This window comes from Anthonomus grandis, chromosome 15 (genome assembly GCF_022605725.1).
Source record: "Anthonomus grandis grandis chromosome 15, icAntGran1.3, whole genome shotgun sequence".
Taxonomy (NCBI): Eukaryota; Metazoa; Arthropoda; class Insecta; order Coleoptera; family Curculionidae; genus Anthonomus; species Anthonomus grandis.
In genome coordinates, this window is record NC_065560.1 from 3149220 (window position 1) to 3174615 (window position 25396).

Here is a 25396-nt window from a genome sequence, read left to right on the forward strand (position 1 = left end):
ATGCAAATAATCAGGATATAAATCGTTTAAGAAATTCTGGTGAATTTTGATGTATCAACCTAAAATAGATGATGCAATTGCTAGAGCATAACTAAACATCTTTTAGAGATTACTTTTTTCATTAATTACCTTAACAGCTACCATCCAGATACTTGCTAATCAATTTAGGCTGAACGGTGAACAATTGTTTGAAAATTCACGATCCTTATCGATTTGATTATAATTTAGTGATTATTTAATGTCTTCTTTAGTGACATTTAAAAAATACTTCTGTTAATGTCAGTACGTTCAAGTATTTTTTTTATTATTCTCTAAAGAGTTTTTTAGCTATTAGTAAAAACTAGAATCAAATTGGATCAATTTATGCTAAACAGTGAAGACTCTTGTGAGGGTTGTTCTTTTATTGGAAAATTCGTGATTTTCATCAATTTCAATAATTTTTAATAATTATGTAGTCTTAGTAAATAAAAAGAAAAAATAAATTCCGATATTCATAGATAGAGTAAGAAATGTAAAAATGACATCTTGGTAAGAAAAAAAAAATTACACTAAAAAAATTATATCTAGGGAAAATTGAACATTACAATATGTTGCTATAGTGGATTTTAGGAACTGTTACATAACCTAATAAATATAAAATATAAAAAAATTATTAGGGGTTTTATTTTTATTTAAAAATATTAGAATACATGGAATATAAAAATTATATTTATTCTTTTTACGGTACAAACAAAATTATATATACTGTTGAATAAATAATAAACAAGAAATGTTGTATGATTAAATTGAAATAATTAAAAGACAGTCGATCCTGTATAGTATTTTAGCGTTTAATAAGTCTATAAAATTTTTTAAATTTATTTTCGTCATTAGTACGTGAAACTCAAAAGTTTGTCAATCACTTGTTATATTAGCAAAATAAGGTAAAAATCCACTACGTTTTTAATGAATTCTAATTAGTCAAAAGTAGAAATTTTTCTACATTTTGGCGCCCAACGGTGTATTTAAAATATTAGCCCACAAATTAACAAAATTCCAATAAATAGTCAAAAATTTAATTTTTTAGCAGTTTTTAAGTTTTGGTGCCCAACAAATACGTAATTTCCTTATACAGCAGTTTTTATATTGGCAAAATAAGGTAAAAATCCACTATGTTTTTTGTAAATTCTAATTAGTCAAAAGTCGAAATTTTTGACGATTTTGGCGCCCAACGGTGGATTCAAAATATTTAAATATTAGGCCAAAATTTCACAAAATTCCAATAGAGAGTCAAAAATTTAATTTTTTAGCAGTTTTTAAATTTTGGTGCCTAACAAATACGTAATTTCTTTATACAGCAGTTTTTATATTGGCAAAATAAGGTAAAAATCCACTATATTTTTTGTAAATTCTAATTAGTCAAAAGTCGAACTTTTTCACGATTTTGGCGCCCAACAGTGGATTCAAACTATTTCAATATTAGGGCAAAATTTAACAAAATTCCAATAAATAGTGAAAAATTTAATTTTTTAGCAGTTTTTAAATTTTGGTGCCCAACAAATACGTAATTTCTTTATACAGCAGTTTTTATATTGGCAAAATAAGGTAAAAATCCACTATATTTTTTGTAAATTCTAATTAGTCAAAAGTCGAAATTTTTGACGATTTTGGCGCCCAACGGTGGATTCAAAATATTTAAATATTAGGCCAAAATTTCACAAAATTCCAATAGAGTCAAAAATTTAATTTTTTAGCAGTTTTTAAATTTTGGTGCCCAACAATTACGTAATTTCCTCATTCAAATAAAAATACTAAAAAATTTGACAACCACATTGACAAATGTGGGTCAAGAACACGCTAAATTTTTGGTTAATTCTAAATTGTCAAAAACCGTTTTTTTTTTCACCATTTATTAAAAATTGAAATTCCCTTCCCAAATTCAAGTTCAATAAAGGCCTCTATTAAAAAGATATCTAATACTCACTTTTTGCTGGTGATAATTCTATATGCTGTCAAAGGGATACTGGAGGTTATGTATAAAAAAAACTTTAACTAGTCTCGAATGCTGATGCTATAGTTTTGCATGTCATGACATTTTTTATAAAGAAATCACTGAGAGTAAGCATATGTCATAAGTTGAGCATGTCAAAAAACTGAGCAAAAAAGATGCATTTGTAGAATAATAAAAACACATCAAATCTGTTTATGAAAAGGCCTTTAAAAACTGAAAATAATACAAATAAATACTGCTATTCCCCCTCATAATAATAAACCCAATCTCCAGTTTCTTTCCACAATAATGTCGTATAAGTTTAAGTGCTTTATCTTTCAATAGGAATGGCCGTTTCTACTTCGTCTAACCTTGTCGGTCGGTCAATCAATTTATCTGAAAAGATTCGCTATCGTCCCGACCGTAGATCCAGTCCCCAAACTTCGGTCTCCCTATAACAACTCTATTGGTTTTATACATCGGCCATTACTACTTACAAAACCCGATTGAGATTGATCATGATTAATAAATGAAATGGATTTCCTCGAGACTGTTAAGGATTGCCCCGCTCTTTTATCAATCTAGTTTTAAGATGCCCGGGCGAAGTTCACTTTTTGGCTGTGGCAGTTTGAATAATGGTTCGAATTGGGTGCGTATAATTTAATATAAGTTATACGAACTAGGGGCTCCTTAAGCGTTTCCATCGAGCGAAAGAGAAAAGTTTCCTTGGTGAATTAGGGCTTATATTGTATTTTGTTAAATTGAGTTTTCTGGAATTTTGGAGAGTAAAAGGTTAATAGAATTTTGCAAATAAATTTTCAAGTGGAATATGGTCTATTACAGAAAACACTTATGTTGGGCGCCAAAGTTTTTTTGTTAATTTTGGAATTTTTGCCAGAAAAGCAATAGACTCGTCACATATTTATTGTTCCAGGATTTTGAGTCGAAATTGAAGGTCAAAATATTGTTCTGGTCTATAGTAGGTTTGCCAATATATCATATATTATTATCATTAAATATCTATTTATTCAACGATTTTTTAGTAAATTTTTGGCTTTGGTATATTTATCAACGGTATATGGTTAAAGTATATTTATTAAATCGTACAATATGCGTAAATCATATATACAATTCTGTTTTAAAAAATTTACTGCAGAAAAATTGTTTTTCATCAAAACAATTCTTACCCCCCCCCACCCACCCCAAATATTTACCCAGTAAGAAATTCCTTTCAAAAATCACTGTTCATATTATCCAATCTTAGAGCACTGTTTTTGTATTAATTATTTATTAATATACATGCATATAATTATATCAAAGTTAAATAAACAAACTGTGATATTAGATTAGATAATCAGGACGAAACCAGCTGTTATTCATGCATATTATTTTGAAAAATAATGATTTTTGAAAACAATTTCTTAATGGTAAGTTGCTTGGGGTGGGTGGGGGGGCAAGGGTAGGATCAATGAAAAACCTATTTTTTTTTCCAAAAAATAATTGTTTGATAGAAAAATGCTTTTTAAGAAAATTATAAGTGAGAATATACGTATATAATATACGATTCTGTTCTAGTCTATAGCATTATTATGTAGTTTAAGTATATAAAAAACGACTTTTGAAAGAGCTAAGGATGTTAAATTGGAGTGGGGAGAAAGAGTTTATTGCCTATAGTTTTAATATTGAACAATTCAATATTTTTTCTTATACTATTTAGGCTATTAGTAGAATATGATTCACTGGTGATATCCACATGTTGGGCGCCAAAATTCCACCCACCTTTGTCATTGGAATTTTTGCCAGAAAAGGAATACAATTATCACATATTTATTATTCCAGGATTTTGACTGTAAATTGAAGACCAGAAATCTGTCCTAGTCTATAGTATGTCAAAAACGACTTTTGAAAGAAATAAGTGTGTTAAATTGGGGTGAGGAGAAAGAGTTTCTCGCCTATAGTTTTAATATTGAAAATGGAAAAAAATTTTCTTATACTGTTTGATATATTGGTAGAAAATGATCCATTGGAGACACCCGCATGTTGGGCGCCAAAATTCCACCCACTTTTGTCATTGGAATTTTTGCCAGAAAAGAAATGCACTCATCACAAATTTATTATTCCAGGACTTTGACTGTAAATTGAGGGCCAAGAATCTATCATGGTCTATAGTAGGTTTAACTATGTCAAAAACGACTTTTGAAGGAGATAAAGGTCTTAAATTGGGGTGAAGAGAAAAAGTTTATCGCTTATAGTTTTTATATTGAAAATGGAATATATTTTTTTATACTATTTGAGATATTGGTGGAATATGATCCATTGGAGACACCCACATGTTGGGCGCCGAAATTCCACCCACTTTTGTCATATTGGAATTTTTGCCAGAAAAAGAATACACTCATCACATATTTATTATTCCAGGATTTTGACTGTAAATTGAAGCAAAACAATGGTAAAAACACAAAGTCACGGTCTCATCAAATCCATATTATTTTTTAAATGCTACACGTGTTTCGCTCCTATCGGAGCATCATCAGGCCTAGATATACACAGATCACATTACAACTTGTAATGGGTGGGGAGAAAGAGTTAATCGCCTATAGTTTTAATATTGAAAATGGAATATTTTTTTATCATACTGTTTGGAATATTCATGGCATATGGTCCATTAGATAAACCCACATGTTGGGCGCCAAAGTTTCACCTTCTTTAGTCAAATTAATATTTGTGACAGGAAAGGAATATACTTATGACATATTCATTATTCCAGGATTAACCAGACAAAAATTGTAATCCCTTTTAAAGTATTCCAGGAATATTCCTGAAAGATTAAAAGAATAGTTCATATGTCTATTTTTGTTAACAAAAGTAGTTTTAATGGTGTGTGAGCATTCTTCAACTGCCTGGAAGGAATTTGATAATTTTTTTCAGGGCAGTTAAATACATATATCGTGAATTATTATTAATAATAATTCAAGGAGTGACTTGAAAATATAATAAGACATACTGAAAAATGGCACTTCTCATCCATTATGGGCTTAACAAGAGCAGGTATAAAATTAAATTTTAAAGCATCGTTTTAAATGCAGTAGACCTCGAAGAACTACACTTTTTACCGGTATTGATAACTTATATTGTTAATTTAGAAAGAGGAACAGGCATTTTTCGTGGAAAACTTATCTTTGTTTTGAATTAAACGCTTCTTTTAAAAAATAAAATTTTACCTTCCAAGGTCCAAGAGCAATTATACTTGAGGTTCTTGAAACGCTTATTGTAATATACAGATTTTTATACATCGGCGGATATTTTTGGCCATACCTTCTGAACCACTTCGAACTTTTTCACCCTTATACAGTAAGATTCTAGAGAATAATTTATTTTGGTTTTTATTTTAAAAAGTACTCTGGAGTATTATTCACCTTCTCTTGAAAAAATCTATCCATTAAAAGTATTTTTATTCAAATTTTCAAAAAACAGGTCTACGACAAAAGACTCTTTTAGGTACCAGAAATTGGATTTACAAAAATTTGAATTAATATGATTCTAATGCATGGATTTTCTTGATTTTTTCAACGAAAGTTGAAGAAAACCTTAAGGTACTTTTTACCATAAAAATCAAGACAATCTGAGCACCAGAAGTAAAGTTATGTCCCAATTGTGTCTTAAGTCTTGGACCTGATTTCCAAAAACATGAATAAAATTGGTCCTAATGTATAGGGGCAGTCCAAGGTAACTTTTGACATATAGACCAAGCTAATGTGAGCAGTAGAAGTGAAGTTATAACCCAAGTTACGTGGAACAGCCATAAAACAAATATTTTTTTTTTCTTATTTTATTATTGAATCTTTAAAATCACTAGCGAGATAATTTTGTTATCAGTTTTAAACAAACAAAATCACTGTTAAGATAAAGATGGAAGATTTATTTAGGTGAATTTTTTTTTGCTAATTTCTTCAAAATCCTCAAAATAATTGGAATATTTTTAAAACAGCATTTTTATCAAATATTGTCGTAGGCAAAGAACTCTTGTAGCTCAAAAACTTTTTGAGTTCCAAGGTTCAAGAGCAATTTGAGGTTCTCGAAGAGAATTTCCTCATATTAGCCCCTTTCACTTTATTTAATTTATATAAAATACTCAAGTCTAAATCTCTCTAAATGTTGACCGCACCATTATTTAAAAAGCATAATCCGCACCAGATCCTAATACAACTTTACGACCGGACCACGGACTTGATTTGATTTACTTTGATAATAGTTTATCAAATTACGACGTAAACTTTCGGCATGTTTAACGCTAAAAACTTTACTCCTCTATCTTACTAAAAGTGACGCAAACTGGCTTGCTAATTTGAAACGGAGAGTGTAATAAAGGCACACGTCTACAACTTTAATAATTTATTGTTCGTTTAGTGTTGCATCGTTTATTTGTTTTGTTATTAACGTAAGTGCTAATGTGGTTTTTATAGGTTTGAATTGTATGCAAAAAGAATATGTGTCTTAGATCCCAATAGTATTTTTGTACAAATGCACTTTTTTGCCTGTATTTCACAATATAAATAAATTAATCCTGTAAACTCAACTGCACTACTGTCACTTTAATTTAAACTTTATAATGAAAAATTCCGATGCATCATACAACGAGAAATGCTCAATAAAAAAGAAAATAGAAATTCTTACGTTTTACCTTTTGAGATTTTTGCTTACGCGAGAATTTCGACTTTTATGCCTGAAATACTTCGGCCAAAGTTTCCAGGTAAATTAATAAGATGCATACTGAAACTTTCGTCCATTGTTATCTCGAAAGTTTTCTGGAAATTTTGTTTAATCTATTTAATTTAAACAGGCTGAATTTTGTTATTTAATTGTTTTCTTTATTTTATTTTTTTCTTGTGTAAGATAAGTTTTATTTGTATATAGTCTACCTGATAAGTTGTTTTGACGCAATATAGTCAGAGTGTTTTATAAGTGATAAACTGATTATTTATACATAAAATGGCATCTGAAAGAATTATTGAAGAGTTTCCGACATATAGAACAAATAAAAAAATTTACACTTTTTTCATAAATTCCAATTTTTTATAATAAAATAAATGATAAAAATAATGAAATCCATGGTCTATAAAAATTGTCAACTTGTGGATCTAAGACGAGTTGTCTTCTCTTGTTACACCGATGGATGACAAGTAGAATTTTTTATCTATCGTCAATGATTTTTGGCATTTGTCAGTGTTTCTTATTTTACTTGATTTATGCCTTGAATATCTATATTAATTCAAGATGTATAATTAGACATAATTCAAGCTACATTTGACATATATCCACGCGATATTTAGCTACCTGGAAAAGAGAAAATCGATATAAATTGCCTGGAAAAAAATTATTTAATTTCTTCCAGGCAGTTGGAGAATGTTCACTATGCCTAAAACTACTTTTATTGATAAAAAAATTCATGTGAAATGTAATGTTATGGCTGTAAGAATATTCCCAGAACAATTTCTTCCCGGTTATTCTTGAAATAATAAATCTGTGATAAAAATTGCTCTTTTGCTGGTAAACATTCCAACTTGACAAAAGTGGGTGGAACTTTGGCGCCCAACGTGTAAGTATCTTTAACAGAACATATTTGTTTTGAACAAAATGACCCTCAAAAGGGTTGAATTTATGTGCATGTAAACCCGTATATGTACTGAGGTAATGTGAGCAATTTTCCTAAAAAGCAATTTTCTCTCAGTCATGTATTTCTTGCAAAAAAAAATGTTTTTCATTAATCCTACCCTTGCCCACCCACCCACCCCACACAACTTACCAGTTAAAAATTGATTGCAAAAATCATTGTTTTTTTAAAAATTGCTCATGAATAACTGCTTGTATAGTATTGTTAATATATAATATAATATATGTATAAATATTTAATATAAAAACGGTGCTATTGGGTTGTATATTATAAACGAAAAACAGTGATTTTTCAAAAGAATTTTTTACTGGGTAAATGTTTGGGTGGGTGGGGGGTCCAAGGGTTATGTTGATAAAAAACAATGTTTTTGCAGAAAATATTAATGCAAAGTTTAATTTAATAACACTGTATATTTAAATATAATACAATTTTATATATAAATATTCACTATAAAAACAGCGTTATTAGAATGGATAATATAGATCTAAATTAGAGGGTGATTTTTCAGAAGAATTTTATGACATATTTCAGTTATTTTAATAATACTTGATAAATATGATATATACGTATTTAATTACACACAATTCAAGGTATATTTGACATATATTTACGCGATAATTATCTACCTGAAAAAGAGAAAATCGACATAAACTGCCTGGAAAAAAATTATTTAATTTCTTCCAGGCAGTTGGGGAATGTTCACTATGCCTAAAACTACTTTTCGTGATAAAAGAATTCATGTGAAATGTAATGTTATGGCTGTAAGAATATTCCCAGAACAATTTCTTCCTGGTTATTCTTAAAATAATAAATCTGTGATATAAATTGCTCTTTTGCTGGTAAAAATTCAAACTTGACAAAAGTGGGTATAATTAACAGAACATATTTGATCTGAAAAAATTACCCTCAAAAGGGTTGAATTTATGTGCATGTAAACCCGTATATGTACTGAGGTAATGTGAGCAATTTTCCTAAAAAGCATTTTTTTATCAGTCATGTATTTCTTGCAAAAAAACGTTTTTTATTAATTCTACCCTACCCTTGATAAATATGATATATACGTATATAATTAGACACAATTCAAGCTACATTTGATATATATTTACGCATTATTTATCTACCTGTAATAAAGAAACTCGACATAAACTGCCTGGAAAAAAATTATTGAATTTCTTCCAGGCAGTTGCAGAATGTTCACTATGCCTAAAACTACTTTTATTGATAAAAGAATTCATGTGAAATGTAATGTTATGGCTGCAGGAATATTCCTAGAACAATTTCTTCCCGGTTATTGTTGAAATAATAAATCTGTGATAAAAATTGCTCTTTTGCTGGTAGAAATTTTAACTTGACAAAAGTGGGTGGAACTTTGGCGCCCAACGTGTAAATATCTTTTACTGAATATACTTGATCTGAAAAAAATTACCCTTAAAGGGGTTTAATTTATGTGCATGTAAACCTGTATATGTACTGAGGTAATGTGAGAAATTTTCCTAAAAAGCATTTTTCTCTCAGTCATGTATTTCTTGAAAAAAAAAACGTTTTTCTATAATCTTACCCTTGCCCACCCACTCACCCCACACAACTTACCAGTTAAAAATTGATTGCAAAAATCATTGTTTTTTTAAATAATGCCCATGAATAACAGCTGGAATAGTATCGTTAATATATAATATAATATATGTATAAATATTTAATATAAAAGCAGTGCTATTAGGATATATATTATGAACAAAAAACAGTGATTTTTCAAAAGAATTTCTTACCGGGTAAATGTTTGGGTGGGTGGGGGGCTAAGGGTTGTCTTGATAAAAAACAATGTTTTTGCAGAAAATACTAATGCAAAGTTTAATTTAATAATACTGTATATTTAAATTTGATATAATTTTATTTATGCATATTTCCTATAAAAAGAGCGTTAATAGATTGGATAATAAAGAAAAAGGTTAAAAAGATGATTTATAGTGCGAGACTTTGTTTTTTTTTAGGTAATACCTATTTTTTAAAATAAAAATGGTGCAGACAACGGCAGAAAGAGTCCAATACTAAAGACACATCCAGGTACCTTGTGACATAACTTTACTTCTGGTGCTCAGATTATGTGGATTTTTATGGTAAAAAGTACTTTGAGGTTTTTTTCAACTTTCATTAAAAAAATCAAGAAAATCCATCCATTAGAAGCATTTTAATTTTTGTAAATCCAATTCATGGTACCTGGAAGAGTCTTTTGTCGTAAACCTGTTTTCTGAAAATTTGAATAAAAATACTTTTAATAAATAGATTTTCACGATTTTTCAGTAGCAGGTGAAGAATACTCCAGGGTACTTTTTATTTAATCTGACCACTAGAAGTGAGGTTATGACCCAAGGTACCTAGAAGCATCATTTGTCTTAGACCCGTTTTCTGAAAACTTCAGTAAAAATACTTTAACTGAAACTACCCAAATTTTTAACATAAAATCACGATTACACCCTTAAATTATTCTCTAGAATCCTACTGTATAAGGGTGAAAAAATTCGAAATGGCCAAAAATATCCGCAAATGTATAAAAATCTGGATATTACAATAAGCATTACAAGAACCTCAAGTATAATTGCTCTTGGACCTTAAAAGGGATTAAAATTTTTGTCCGGTTAATCCTGGAATAATGAATATGTGATGAGTGTATTCTTTTTCTGGCAAAAATTCCAATAACAAAAGTGGGTGGAATTTTGGCGCCCAACATGTGGGTATCTTTAGCGGATCATATTCTACCAATATCTCAAATAGTATGAGGAAAAAATAGTCCATTATTAATATTAAAACTATAGGCGATAAACTCTTTCTCCCCACCCAAATTTAACAACCTTATGTCCTTCAAAAGTCATTTTTGACATAGTTAACAATGATTTTTGGTATTATTATTGATATGTATATTAATTCAAGATATACAATTAGACACAATTCAAGCTACATTTGACATATATCCACGCGATATTTAGCTACCTGGAAAAGAGAAAATCGATATAAATTGCCTGGAAAAAAATTATTTAATTTCTTCCAGGCAGTTGGAAAATGTTAACTATGCCTGAAACTACTTTTCTGGATAAAAAAAAAATCATGTAAAATATATTGTTATGGCTGTAGGAATATCCCTAGAACAATTTCTTCCCGGTTATCCTTGAAATAATAAATCTGTGATTAAAATTGCTCTTTTGCTGGTAAAAATTCAAACTTGACAAAAGTGGGTGGAACTTTGGCGCCCAACGTGTAAGTACTTTAACAGAACATATTTAATCTGAAAAAAATGACCCTTAAAAGCATTGAATTTATGTGCATGTAAACCCGTATATGTACTGAGGTAATGTGAGCAATTTTCCTAAAAAGCATTTTTCTCTCAGTCATGTATTTCTTGCAAAAAAACGTTTTTTATTAATTCTACCCTTGCCCCCCCACCCACCCCACAGAACTTACCAGTTAAAAATTGATTGCAAAAATCATTGTTTTTTTTAAAAAATGCTCATGAATAACAGCTGGAATAGTATCGTTAATATATAATAAATTATATGTATAAATATTTAATATAAAAACGGTGCTATTGGGTTGTACATTATGAACGAAAAACAGTGATTTTTCAAAAGATTTTCTTACTGGGTAAATTTTTGGGTGGGTGGTGGGTGTAAGGAATGTGTTAATAAAAAATTATGTTTTTGCAGAAAATATTAATGCAATATTCAATTAATAATTTTGTTTATTTAAATTTAATATAATTTTATTTATAAATATTTACTTTAAAAACAGCCTTATTAGAATGGATAATATAGATGAAAAAGAGTGATTTTTTAGAAGAATTTCATTAAATATTTGAGGTATTTTATTAATACTTTAAGATAAAACTATAATATTAATAAACTGCCTGGAAAAAAAATTATGAAATTTCTTCCAGGCAGTTGAAAAATCTTAACTATGCCTGAAACTACTTTTCTGGATAAAAAAAAATCATGTAAAATATAATGTTATGGCTGTAGGAATATCCCTAGAACAATTTCTTCCCGGTTATCCTTGAAATAATAAATCTGTGATAAAAATTGCTCTTTTGCTGGTAAAAATTCAAACTTGACAAAAGTGGGTGGAACTTTGGCGCCCAACGTGTAAGTACTTTAACAGAACCTATTTAATCTGAAAAAAATTACCCTTAAAAGCATTGAATTTATGTGCATGTAAACCCGTATATGTACTGAGGTAATGTAAGCAATTTTCCTAAAAAGAATTTTTCTCTCAGTCATGTAATTCTTGAAAAAAAAACGTTTTTCTATAATCTTACCCTTGACCACTCACCCACCGCACATAACTTACCAATTAAAAATTGATTGCAAAAATCATTGTTTTTTTAAAAAATGCTCATGAATAACAGCTTGTATAGTATTGTTAATATATAATATAATATATGTATAAATATTTAATATAAAAACGGTGCTATTAGGTTGTATATTATGAAAGAAAAACAGTGATTTTTCAAAAGAATTTTTTACTGGGTAAATGTTTGAATGGGTGGGGGGGCCAAGGGTTGTCTTGGTAAAAAACAATATTTTTGCAGAAAATATTAATGCAAAGTTTAATTTAATAATACTGTATATTTAAATTTGATATAATTTTATTTATAAATATTTCCTATAAAAAGAGCGTTAATAAATTGGATAATATAGAAAAAGGTTAAAAAGGTGATTTATAGTGCGAGACTTTGTTTTTTTTTTTAGGTAATACCTATTTTTAAAAATAAAAATGGTGCATACAACGGCAGAAAGAGTCCAATACTAAAGACACATCCAGGTACCTTGTTACATAACTTTACTTCTGGTGCTCAGATTATGTGGATTTTTATGGTAAAAAGTACTTTGAGGTTTTTTTCAACTTTCATTAAAAAAATCAAGAAAATCCATCCATTAAAAGCATTTTAATTCAAATTTTTGTAAATCCAATTCCTGGTAACTGGAAGAGTCTTTTGTCGTAAACCTGTTTTCTGAAAATTTGAATAAAAATACTTTTAATAAACAGATTTTCACGATTTTTTCAATAGAAGGTGAAGAATACTCCAGGGTATTTTTTAAAATAAAAACGAAGCCAATCTGACCACTAGAAGTGAGGTTATGACCCAAGGTACCTAGAAGCATCATTTGTCTTAGACCCGTTTTCTGAAAACTTCAGTAAAAATACTTCAACTGAAACTACCCAAATTTTTAACATAAAATCACGATTACACCCTTAAATTATTCTCTAGAATCCTACTGTATAAGGGTGAAAAAATTCGAAATGGCCAAAAATATCCGCAAATGTATAAAAATCTGGATATTACAATAAGCATTACAAGAACCTCAAGTATAATTGCTCTTGGACCTTAAAAGGGATTAAAATTTTTGTCCGGTTAATCCTGGAATAATGAATATGTGATGAGTGTATTCTTTTTCTGGCAAAAATTCCAATAACAAAAGTGGGTGGAATTTTGGCGCCCAACATGTGGGTATCTTTAATGGATCATATTCTACCAATATCTCAAATAGTATGAGGAAAAAATATTCCATTATTAATATTAAAACTATAGGCGATAAACTCTTTCTCCCCACCCAAATTTAACAACCTTATATCTTTCAAAAGTCATTTTTGACATAGTTAACAATGATTTTTGGCATTATTATTGATATGTATATTAATTCAAGATATATTATTAAACACAATTCAAGCTACATTTGACATATATCCACGCGATATTTAGCTACCTGGAAAAGAGAAAATCGATATAAATTGCCTGGAAAAAAATTATTTAATTTCTTTCAGGCAGTTGGAGAATGTTCACTATGCCTAAAACTACTTTTATTGATAAAAAAATTCATGTGAAATGTAATGTTATGGCTGTAAGAATATTCCCAGAACAATTTCTTCCCGGTTATTCTTGAAATAATAAATCTGTGATATAAATTGCTCTTTTGCTGGTAAAAATTCAAACTTGACAAAAGTGGGTGGAACTTTGGCGCCCAACGTGTAAGTATCTTTAACAGAACATATTTGTTTTGAACAAAATGACTCTCAAAAGGGTTGAATTTATGTGCATGTAAACCCGTATATGTACTGAGGTAATGTGAGCAATTTTGCTAAAAAGCATTTTTTTCTCAGTCATGTATTTCTTGAAAAAAAAAAACGTTTTTCTATAATCTTACCCTTGCCCACCCACCCACCCCATACAACTTACCAGTTAAAAATTGATTGCAAAAATCATTGTTTTTTAAAATAATGCCCATGAATAACAGCTTGTATAGTATTGTTAATATATAATATAATATATGTATAAATATTTAATATAAAAACAGTGCTATTAGGTTATATATTATGAACGAAACACAGTGATTTTTCAAAAGAATTTCTCTTACTGGGTCAATTTTTGGGTGGGTGGGGGGTGTAAGGAATGTTTTAATAAAAAATAATGTTTTTGCAGAAAATATGAATGCAAAGTTTAATTTAATAATACTGTATATTTAAATTTGATATAATTTTATATATAAATATTTATTATAAAAAGAGCGTTATTAGATTGGATAATATAGATGAAAAAAAGTGATTTTTCAGAAGAATTTTATGACATATTTCATTTTTTTTATTTATACTTGATAAATATGATATACGTATATTTTTTAGTTTAATACTTATACCTTTTTACTAAAAAATCGTTAAATAAATATTAACGATAATAATATATAGATGGGTTACCTTTTTATCTGATATAGATTCTGTTTAAGTCAATTATATTTAATTAAATAATTTTTTGCCTATATACCAAACCCTAAAAATCCATCTCCAGTATATTTTCTATATTAAAACAAACATTTCTATCCGTGTGCTATTTTTCATATATCCGTAAATATGATAAGAAACTCAATGGTAATCAGATTTTCTATTTACAGTGGATACATGCGAGTAATATCGAAAACAAAATGCACGTTGCCTTCAATAAGGCTCAAAATGAAGTCCTGATAGATCTTTCAACTGATATATAAGGAAAATAAGCTCTTTATGCTGTGCACATTGTCTATAATAAAATATGAAATAAGGGGTGCATTTCGTCTCTATGTGTTATCAAAACTTACATTCATTTTCTTTTAATTTCAGGCATCTATAGTTTAAAGGACATAGAAGTGTTTATTCCTTTGGCAGTACGTGTGAGAGATACAATAACCTTGTACTGTAAATTTGACTTAGAAGGAGAACCACTGTACACAGTCAAATGGTACAAAGGAAGAAACGAGTTCTTCAGTTTTATACCCAAAGAGCTTCCTAGCACCAGGGTGTTTGCCCTACCGGGCTTAGATGTAGACGTAAGTAGAGATTTTATTTAAAAATTAAATTAAACGGCTAAAGCTTAAATGACGATAAAAAAAACGTCCCGTTTTAAAACAAACGCAACGCATCAGCGCACTCGCCCCCCCGATTAGGGAAATAGAGAACGGCAATTAACAACAATAACAAACAATTCAAATTTCAGTTCAATTAGGCCGTATTTACAATTGCACAACCGACATAATTGAGAAACGGCACCGCGGATGAGAAAATAAACCTTTTTCAAATTAACAGGTGCGTGAATCCTGGACCGGATTACCAGTCATTTACATAAACTAGAACCTGTTGACTTAATCAAATTGACGGTTTAATGCATCTGTTTATTGTTTTTAGAGCACTGTTAAGCTGATGCATACTTAGAGCAAAAAATAAATTAGTAGTGTTTCAGTGGATGATTAAGGTGTCGAAATTTTAATTTTTTTTTGATATTATAAAAAGATTATTGGGCAAAATTCTTTTTTTTAGTGGAAAAAAAAATCAAAAATTAAGCAATTATTGATCAAAGTAATACTATTTTGTCTAAGTTCTTGGTACTTCAATGAATTCCAATAAATTGCCAAAAAATGTATGCTCAGTAAGTTTTGAATTTTTGGCGCCCAACAAAAAAGAGACAATTTCAAAATTCGAGACAATGGCAATAATTAAACAAATTGTCAAAATTCCTGGCATTTAAGTGAATTGCAATAAATAGTATAAAATGACATTTTTATAGGGTTTTTAAATTTTGGCAAAAGTAAAATTAATCTAGTACAAAAAATTCAAAAGCTTGGCAGCTATTGAGCAAATTGATAAAATTTATCGTGGTATTTAAGCGAGTTCCAAAAAACAGTCAAAAATAATTTTTTTATGCGTTTTTAAATATTTGGCGCCCAACAAAAAAGTAATTGTTCATTAATACAGAAAAATTTGGTAAAAAAATAATAATAATAAACAACATGGTGTAACAATACGTTTACAGGCGACTTTGGCGATGTTTCGTGACTTGCCTAATGCTTTTGACTGTGTCAATCCCAAAATACCTTCTGCATGGTTCACTAAAATAGTTTGAGAATTACTTGCTAACTTAAGACAGTTATTAAATGTCTTCTGGCAAATAACTTTTAGAGTGTGAATCTTAGGATCTGTTCTTAACTGAACTATGACCTGTATTAGCATATATGGACTTTTAAAAGGATTATGACTCTGTTACAACTCGATCAAATTGTCATCGCCTTAAAGACTCATGGAAATTGTGTTACGTGCAATGACTGAAATAATATTATTAGCACTCCTAAGCCTCTTACAGGTAATTGAGGTAATCTGAGTCGGCCTATATTTTTTAAAATTAGAAGTCTTAATCCAGTCATCTAAGTCACTTAAAATTTTTGTTTGTATAATATGCAACAAAAAGATCGATTTTTGAGTATGTACAACAATGAGGAAAATTATGAAATTTTCACTAAAAATTGGAAAAAAATTAAAAAAACTCAAAATGTATTGGTTTTTCAAAAAAAAAAACATTCAACTCAAGAAAAATTTACTAACGAATCACAAAAATTAAATGAAATATGAAAAAAATAAAGTACATTTTGATCACTAGAACCTAAATTTAGTTATTTTGCTAAACTTTTGATTTTTTTCTTGTATTAATGAGGAAATAACTTTTTTGTTGGGCGCCAAACTTTAAAAACTGCAAAACATTTAATTTTTGACTAAATTTATCGAAATTTACTCAAATGTCAAGCATTTTGACAATATTTTGCCAATTTGACAAATAATTAACAAACTTTTGAATTTTTGAAACAAATTACTTTTTGTTGGGCGCCAAAATTTAAAACCATCGAAAAATTTCAATGTATGTCTATGTCTTGGAATTTACTCAAATGCCAGAGATTTCAGTAAAATGTCGGTCTACATTACGTTTTAAATGAATGGTCTTATTCCAATCATCTGAGCCTAAAAATTCTGGATTAATCTTAAAAGTTTTCGGAATCATTTACAGGAAACTGAATCACTTTAAATGCCTGAAATAATCTTTTAAACCACTTCCAGGCAATTGAAGGTTATCTAAGTGACAGTAACAATTAAATGTAATTTATTCCAGGTCACTTAGGACTCCTTGATTTACCTTAAGGGTACTCTGAAAATTTGTGGCTAAACTGTCGAAATTACTGACGGTGAATCTATAATAGAAATTAATAATAAAATCAAGATCCTTAGCAAAGACAAGCAGGCAAGTAATTTTTAAACCCTTTTGGTAAAACAGGCTGAAAGTATTTTATGACTGACACTGTCAAAAGTCTTAGACAAGCTATAGAATATCGTAACAGTGCCAGGAATTTTGACAAAATTTTGAATTTTTTGTATTATTTTAATAAATTATTTTTTTGTTGGGCGCCAAAAATTCAAAAATTGCTAAAAAATTCAAATGTTGACTGTTTTTTTATGATTTGACCGATAATTGACAAAATTTTAATATTTTTTTGTATTATTAAACTAACTATACCAGCGTCTTCTTTAGACCACCTTCATTACGAAAATACCGGGTTATAACGAGATTCGAGCAGAACTAACTGAATGACAGCACTTTGAAAATTCGGAAAAAGTCATTTTTCGACCTCGTCGAAAAACGCCAAAATTTAAAATTTTTTTACTCTTCTTTGTAATCCACTCAAATACCAGGAATTTTAGCACCATTTAGTTTTGACCTTTATAATTTTAGTAGGCAATTTAAATTTATTTCTCCATCTCACTCGCATTAATTATAAACGATCGCAATAAAATGGTGAACCGTCTAAAGCCTTGGCCTATAAATTTTTCCATTCATGACGTGACTGAAAAATTAAATGTAGTTGAATCTCAAAGAATGAAATCCTTTTTCAACTTTTTTTTCATATATGTAATTCTGCATCTCACTCTCACTAATCATAGATGATCGCAATAAAATATTTATCCTCGTTTAAAGTGATCATCAGTACGTCAGCCTATAAATATTTCAAGCGGTTTTATACGTGATTGCAAAATAAAATGCAGTAGAATCTGGTAGAGTTCTTACTAGCATATCCTACCAAAATTAATTAGAGGTAAAAAGTACCTAAAAAAGCACAGGAGGGCAACGGTCTAGGTCAAGGAAAGTCAAATAAAGAAAAGAGAACTTCATAAGACACGTTTGAGTCTGAAGAAGACGACACTGAATGTATGTACTGCAGAAAAAAGTTATACCAAGGGTAAATGATGGATAAAATAAAATAAAATTTTTAGAACTCGTCCAGCAATCACGAATTACATCCTCTTAATATAGAGAACTTCTTAATTTAAAATCACATTTAACAGGCACTTCCTAAAGCCTGTTAATCCCAGTCGAGATAAGGCCCAATTCAATGTGCAGTAACCAATTTTAATTAATTATTTAACCTCGTGACCTATATCTTCAAACATAGAAAAATTTACTAAAACTGAATCAGCTTGATATGAAACGGTTAGGATTTATTATGATTTATCCAAGGCCTGTGATATTGTCCTTACGGGCTTTCTAGGTCATCAACTTAAATCTTTTGGCATATTTTGAATTTGCTTATATCATATCTATCTGATAGATGGCAATTCCAATTATGCCAGAAGATTATCAAAATTCCTGGCATTTGAGTGCATTTCAAAAAACAGTCAAAAATTTAATTTTGCTAAGTTTTTACATTTTTGGCGCCCAACAAAAAATACTTTATTTAATATTACAAAAAATTCAAAAGTTTGCCATGTACTGGTCAAATTGATAAAATTAGTCAAAATTTCTAGAATTTGAGTGAGTTCCAATAAATAGTCAAAAATTGAAATTTTTTTTGAGGCTTTTGAATTTCGATGCCCAAATAAACAAATAAAAATTGGCAAAATAATACTAATAATAATGAACAACATAGTGTAAGAATAAATTTACAGAAAAAATGTCACTGCAATGTTTTACTTGTTATCAAAGCTTTCCATAAGAAAGAAACGATTGTTACGATATTCCCTGACTTGCCTAAGGGTTTTGACAGTGCGAGTCATGAAATAACTTCTGTGTGTCTCACAAAAATAGTTTTTGTGAGAAACACACCTATATTGTCAAAACTAGAACATTTCGCATCAAATTTTAAGAATCTTAATTTTGGACTAATTTACCATTTGTAAGCTCGAGAGTTTAGCCACAAGATTTCAAAGTGCTCTTAAGGTAGATCCATGTGTCTCAAGTAACCTGGAATATTTTTCATTAAATTGACATTGTCAGTTAGATAACCACAGATAGCCCTCAATTGCCTGGAAGAAGTTTAAGAGTACTTTTAAGATTATTTCAAGCATTAAAAGTGACTCAGTTTTCTGTAAAAGAATTCCGAAAACTTTTAAGATTATTCCAGAGTTTTCAAGTGACTGGAATAAGACCCTTCGTTTAAAACGTAATGTAGACCGACATTTTATTGAAATTTCTGGCATTTGAATAAATTCCAAGACATAGACAACCATTGACATTTTTACATGGTTTGAAATTTTGGCGCCCAACAAAAAAGTAATTTCTACAAAAAATTCAAAAGTTTGTCAGTTATGGGTCAAATTGGCAAAATATTGTCAAAATGCCTGGCATTTGAGTAAATTTCAATAAGTTTAGTTAAAAATTGAATTTTTCTCTGTTTTTAAATTTTGGAGCCCAACAAAAAATTTTTTTTCTTATTAATACAAAAAATATGAAAAATTTAGCAAAATAACTGAATTTAGGATTTCACTTTTTTTTAGTAATATTGGTATTGACTTTTTTAGTAAAATTTTTGGGTTCTACTGATCAAAATCCATTCATTTTATTTATTACTTTAATCATTTTTTGTGACAATTTAAAATATGCTAAAAAATTGTTAAAATTCATGGCATGTGAGTGGATTCCAATGAAGTGGATTCCAATGAAGTCAAAAATTTAATTTTTGAGCAGTTGTCGAATTTTTGGCGCCTATCAAAAAAATAATGTTTTTAATAATACAAAAAATTCAAAATTTTGTTAACTATTGGTCAAATTATAAAAAAAAACAGTTAAAATTTAATTTTTTTAAGAATTTTCGAATTTTTGGCTCCCAACAAAAAAATAATTTTTTCATCATTACAAAAAATTCAAAAGTTTAATAATTATGGGTCTAATTGGCAAAATATTGTCAAAATGCTGGCATTTGAGTAAATTTCAATAAATTTAGTTAAAAATTGAGTTTTTTCGCAGTTTCTAAATTTTGGCGCCCAACAAAAAAATTTTTTCCTTATTAATACAAAAAAAAAACAAAAATTTAGCAAAATAACTAAATTTACATTTAGGATTTCACTTTTTTTTAAATAATAATGATATTGTTTTTTTTAGTTAAATTTTTGGGTTCTAGTGATTAAAATTCACTAATTTTTTAAATAATTTTTTGCCTTAATCGTATTTATAAGGGCTTTCTAGGTCATCAACTTGAATCTTTTGGCATATTATAAGTTATGGCAATTCAAAATATGCGAAAAAAATTTCAAAATTCCTGGCATTTGAGCGGATTTCAATGAACAGTTAAAAATTAAATTTTTGAGCAGTTTTTGAATTTTTGGCGCCCATCAAAAAAATTGTATCTTCAATAATACAAAAAATTCAACATTTTGTCAATTATTGGTCAAATTAATACATTTTTCCAAAATTCCGGGCACTGCTACAATATTTCCTAACTTGCCTAAGGCTTTTGACAGTGTCAGTCATAAAATGCTTTCTGCCTCTTTTACTAAAATATATAGTCAAAACTAGAATTTTTAGTTCAAATTTTAAGGCTCTTGATTTAGTATTATTTTCTAATTTAGGAGTACTTTTAAGATTATTTCAGGCATTAAAAGTGACTCAGTTTCCTGTAAAAGAATTTCGAAAACTTTTAGGGTTATTCCAGAGTTTTCAAAGTGACTCAAATGACTGGAATAAGACCTTTCGTTTAAAACGTAATGTAGACCGACATTTTATTGAAATTTCTGGCATTTGAGTAAATTTCAAGACATAGACAAACATTGAAATTTTTTGATGGTTTTAAATTTTGGCGCCCAACAAAAAAGTAAATTCTACAAAAAATTCAAAAGTTTGTCAATTAGGGGTCAAATTGGCAAAATATTGTCAAAATGCCTGGCATTTGAGTAAATTTCAATAATAAGTTTAGTCAAAAATGAATTTTTCGTAGTTTTTAAATTTTGGCACCCAACAGCCAAATTATTTTGTCACTAATATAAAACAAATCAAAAATTTGGCAAAATAACTAAATTTAAATTTAGGGTTTCATTTTTATTTTAATAATATTGATATTGATTTTTTTAGTAAAATTTTTGGGTTCTAGTGATTAAAATCCACTTTTTTTTTATATATTTTTTTAATAATTTTTTGTGGCAAATCAAAATATGCTAAAAAATTGTTAAAATTCATGGGATTTCAGTGGAACAGTCAAAAATTTAATTTTTGAGGAGTTGTTGAATTTTTGGCGACCATCAAAAAAATTATTTTTTCAATAATACAAAAAATTCAAAATTTTTTTAATTATTGGACAAATTATAAAAAAAGAAACAGTCAACATTTTAATGTTTTTACAATTTTTGTATTTCTGGCTCCCAACAAACAAGTAATTTTCTCATTGGTACAAAAAATACCAAGTTTTATTAATTATGGGTCAAATTGGCAAAATATTGTTTAAATGCCTGGCATTTGACTAAATTTTAATAAGTTTAGTCAAAAATTGAATTTTTCGCAGTTTTTAAATTTTGGTGCCCAACAACAAAATTATTTCCTTATTAATACAAAAAAAAATTAAAAAAATTAGCAAAATAACTAAATTTCCAATTTACAATTTTTGGCGCCCAACAAAAAAACAATTTATTTAATATTACTAAAATTTCAATTCATATATACAGATGACAATTGTTTTATCAAAAGAACTAAAAGTTATACAACATTTCAAACATTTTAGATATGTGCGCCATTACTTTCAGCCATAGAAACTATTCGAATCCTCTTATCAGATCCTGCGCTAGTTATTTCAACTTTTCGGCTTTTGATTCCCCTTTTCTGAGCACTGCACTTAAACGATTAAATAAACGAGTCCTTTTTCTTGCAGTTAAGCAAGAGCACTTCAAACGAAGTAGTTTTGAGAAATGTTCAACCGGAAGTAACCGGCAAGTATAGATGCGAAGTTTCCTCGGACGCCCCAAGTTTCGACACAAAGTCGAACGGAGGAAGCCTCTACGTTATCGGTACGTATCTAATATATTAACTACATAGTTCGGTTCGATTATAATTAACTTGTTACTGTAATTGGCAGCTGTCTTGCAATATTAATTGGGCAATTTTTTTGATATATTCTAATCCCTAAGGCGCTTAAAGGGTCAGCCTTTAATAATTTCCTCAGCGACAAGTAAAGTAAACCTAATTAAAATATTTGATTAAAAATATTAGAGCTCAAAGCGGAATTTAAGCGTAGGGCTTTTAAAAGGATATTTTCTAGCGAAAAGTCGGAAGTAAATTGAGGGCCAAAGAGGGCAGGTTGCGTCAAAGGCGTAAGGGAGGGTTTGCGTTAGTTTTTTTTTTTGAAGCACTATGCACCTAAAGGCTGTTTAATCTTATAATATAAATTAATGTGGGATCTAATGGAAGTTGGAAAAAGACGCAGCTATCGATTTAATATTCCAAACTTGAAGTGTTTCATTAATTAGTATAATATGAAAGTTGTTTGAAAAAACCTTGATTGCATCTGGTTCAAGGATTAAATTTGTATTTAATGGATTCCTAGTTTTTTTACATTTTAAGATTTCTTTTTTGTAAAATCAAGTAAAATCATTTATTCCAGGTAGTTGAGTCTATTTTTGACTATTTTCCAAAGGAAGTCACTTAATTGTTGCCGGTATATTGCATATAGTTCCTGATATCCTACTCAATTATTCTTTTTTGTTGCTTTATTTCACTTTTTTGATTTTTTAAATATTTATATCTCCTATACTTATACTACTTTCTTTTTGTATTAGTTGTTCATAATTTATTTTAAGTAAGAAATATTATTTTATAATTTTTTTTCGTTAAATGGTTAGATAGGGTAGGTATGCCAAGTCTCGCTGTCTGTTAAAATAAGCCAGTCTATTAAATTTTGAACTGAAAATTTTTGGATTTGGTATATTTGTCAACTGGATATTTATTAAACGGTGTAATAAACGTTTTTTATATACGATTCTATTTACAAAAGAGAGAAAATTTCGGCATTTAAGAGATTACTACATCTCAAATATTTAATGACATTCTTCTGAAAAATCAGTGTTTTCGTTCATATTATCCAATCTAATAACGCTGTTTTTATACTAAATATTTATATACAAAATTATATTAAATTTAAGTAAAGAGTACTATTAAATTAAATATTGAATATATATTTTCTGCAAAAATATTGTTTTTCATAAAAAAACCCTTAACCCCCCACCCACCCCAAACATTTTCCCAGTAAAAAATTCTTTTGAAAAATCACCGTTTTTCATCCATAATATCCAATCTAATAGCACTATTTTTGTATTAATTATTTATTAATATATATGTAATTATATCAAATTTAAATAAACAAACTGTGTTATTAGATTGGATATTAATGACGAAACCACTTGTTATTCATGCGTATTATTTTGGAAAACAGTGATTTTTGAAAACAATTTCTTACTGGTAAGTTGTGTGGGGCGGGTGGGGGGGTAAGGGTAGGGTTAATTAAAAATAGTTTTTTTTTGCATAAAATAATTGCCTGAGAAAAAATGCTTTCTAAGAAAATTATAGGTGATAAAAAAATCTATAGAATTCGTATTCAGTTTTTTTGGTTCTAAACAACTTTTCATTACAAATTAGGTTCAAAAATTCAGTTTTTAAATTAAATCTATTAGTATATTTATCAACGGTTTATGATAAGGAACTTACATAGCCAGTCTTTACCCTTCAAATGTATGAGACAATGACTCCGGCATCACATATATGCCACTGCGTAAGATACAATAAACTTTTTCATATACGTTCTTCATCTTATAGTGGAATAATGGAACATTATACACAAAGGAACTTAGAAAAAAATACAAAATGCATTTACGTGTATGAAACAATGATTATACCAAATAAGATATACATTAAATAAAAAACACTCAAAAATACAAATTTGCTCAAAATTAAACAAGAGTTTAAAAAATAAAATTTATTTTCGAAAAATGCAGTGGGGTACTTTTTTTATTAAATAATATTAATGATAAATCTCAGATGGAGGTCATTAGAAAATTTTTTTTTTCTTTGTATGCCTGGAAGAAATTAGTAATTTATTCAAAAAAAAAAGCAGCTCTCTCAGTCTCCAAAGAACCGAATACCTGTATTAAACAATTACCTTATCCAGATAGTTTATTTTTCGTCATCTATTGCAATATTTTTTAAACATAGCTTTTGTTAATACACAGGCCTTAAAATTTACTTTTTATATATTCCAGCAGTGTAAGGCACTTTCTAGGCAACATGCATTATTTTTAATTATTCTAGGCAGTTGTAATAAAAAAATTTTTTGTCCAGGCAGTCCAATTTTCATTATTATTTATATCAATTTAACAAAAACAAATTTTTCGCAATTTTCAAGTATTTAATATATACCTTTCTACATATTTCAGCAGGAACACAATTCCTCACTTTTCAGGCAATATATATTTTAAGAAATTAGGTGCATTTTCTTTATAAAGAGCATTTTTTTTAAATTCAACTGCCTAGTAGAAATTAGTTATTTATTCCAGGCAATTGAATATATTTAACTCATAGAGAATATCAGCTTTTAATTCAACTATTTAGAAGACATTAATTATTTTTCTCAAGCAGGTCAATATATTCAGCTTATACAGAGCATGGGCCTTCAATTCAATTGCCTGGAAGAAGTTATATATACAATATTTCTTTCAAGCAATTAAGAGCATTCACTTTCTAGAGAGCATTTGTTCCTAATTCAACTGCCTAGTAGAAATTAGTTATTTATTCCAGGCAATTGAATATATAAAGCTTATAGAGAGCATTAGCTTTTAATTCAACTGCCTGAATAATATTTAAAGATTCCTTCAACTATTAGAAGAATGTTAGTCATAATGACAGGTACGTTTACGTCTGAAAGAATGACAAAAATTATAATACATAAGGGCTTGCAATTTTTTAATGAATTTCCTACTGCACTTAAATGCCTGGAATAAATACCTAATTTATTTTAAGCCTTAAATAAATAGACCGTTTTTTCCAGGCCACTGAACCCTGATGTTCTATATAAGCTGAATATACAGAGGTCGGCATAAGTCAGTTAACCAATTTGCATACCAAACAAAAAGAAAACGATACAGAAAAATGGCACAAATTTGATTTTTGAAGG

General features: G+C 28.7%; 1 protein-coding gene across 1 annotated transcript in view; it reads left to right on the plus strand.

Moving 5' to 3' along the window:
- The window catches only part of LOC126745041 (uncharacterized), a 108470-nt gene that overhangs the window by 53277 nt on the left and 29797 nt on the right, over positions 1-25396 (plus strand). Inside the window, exons 2-3 of the mRNA XM_050452721.1 lie at positions 14778-14983; positions 22106-22241. Coding sequence (XP_050308678.1) covers positions 14778-14983; positions 22106-22241 — 342 coding nt within the window. The remainder of the gene's footprint in view (positions 1-14777; positions 14984-22105; positions 22242-25396) is intronic.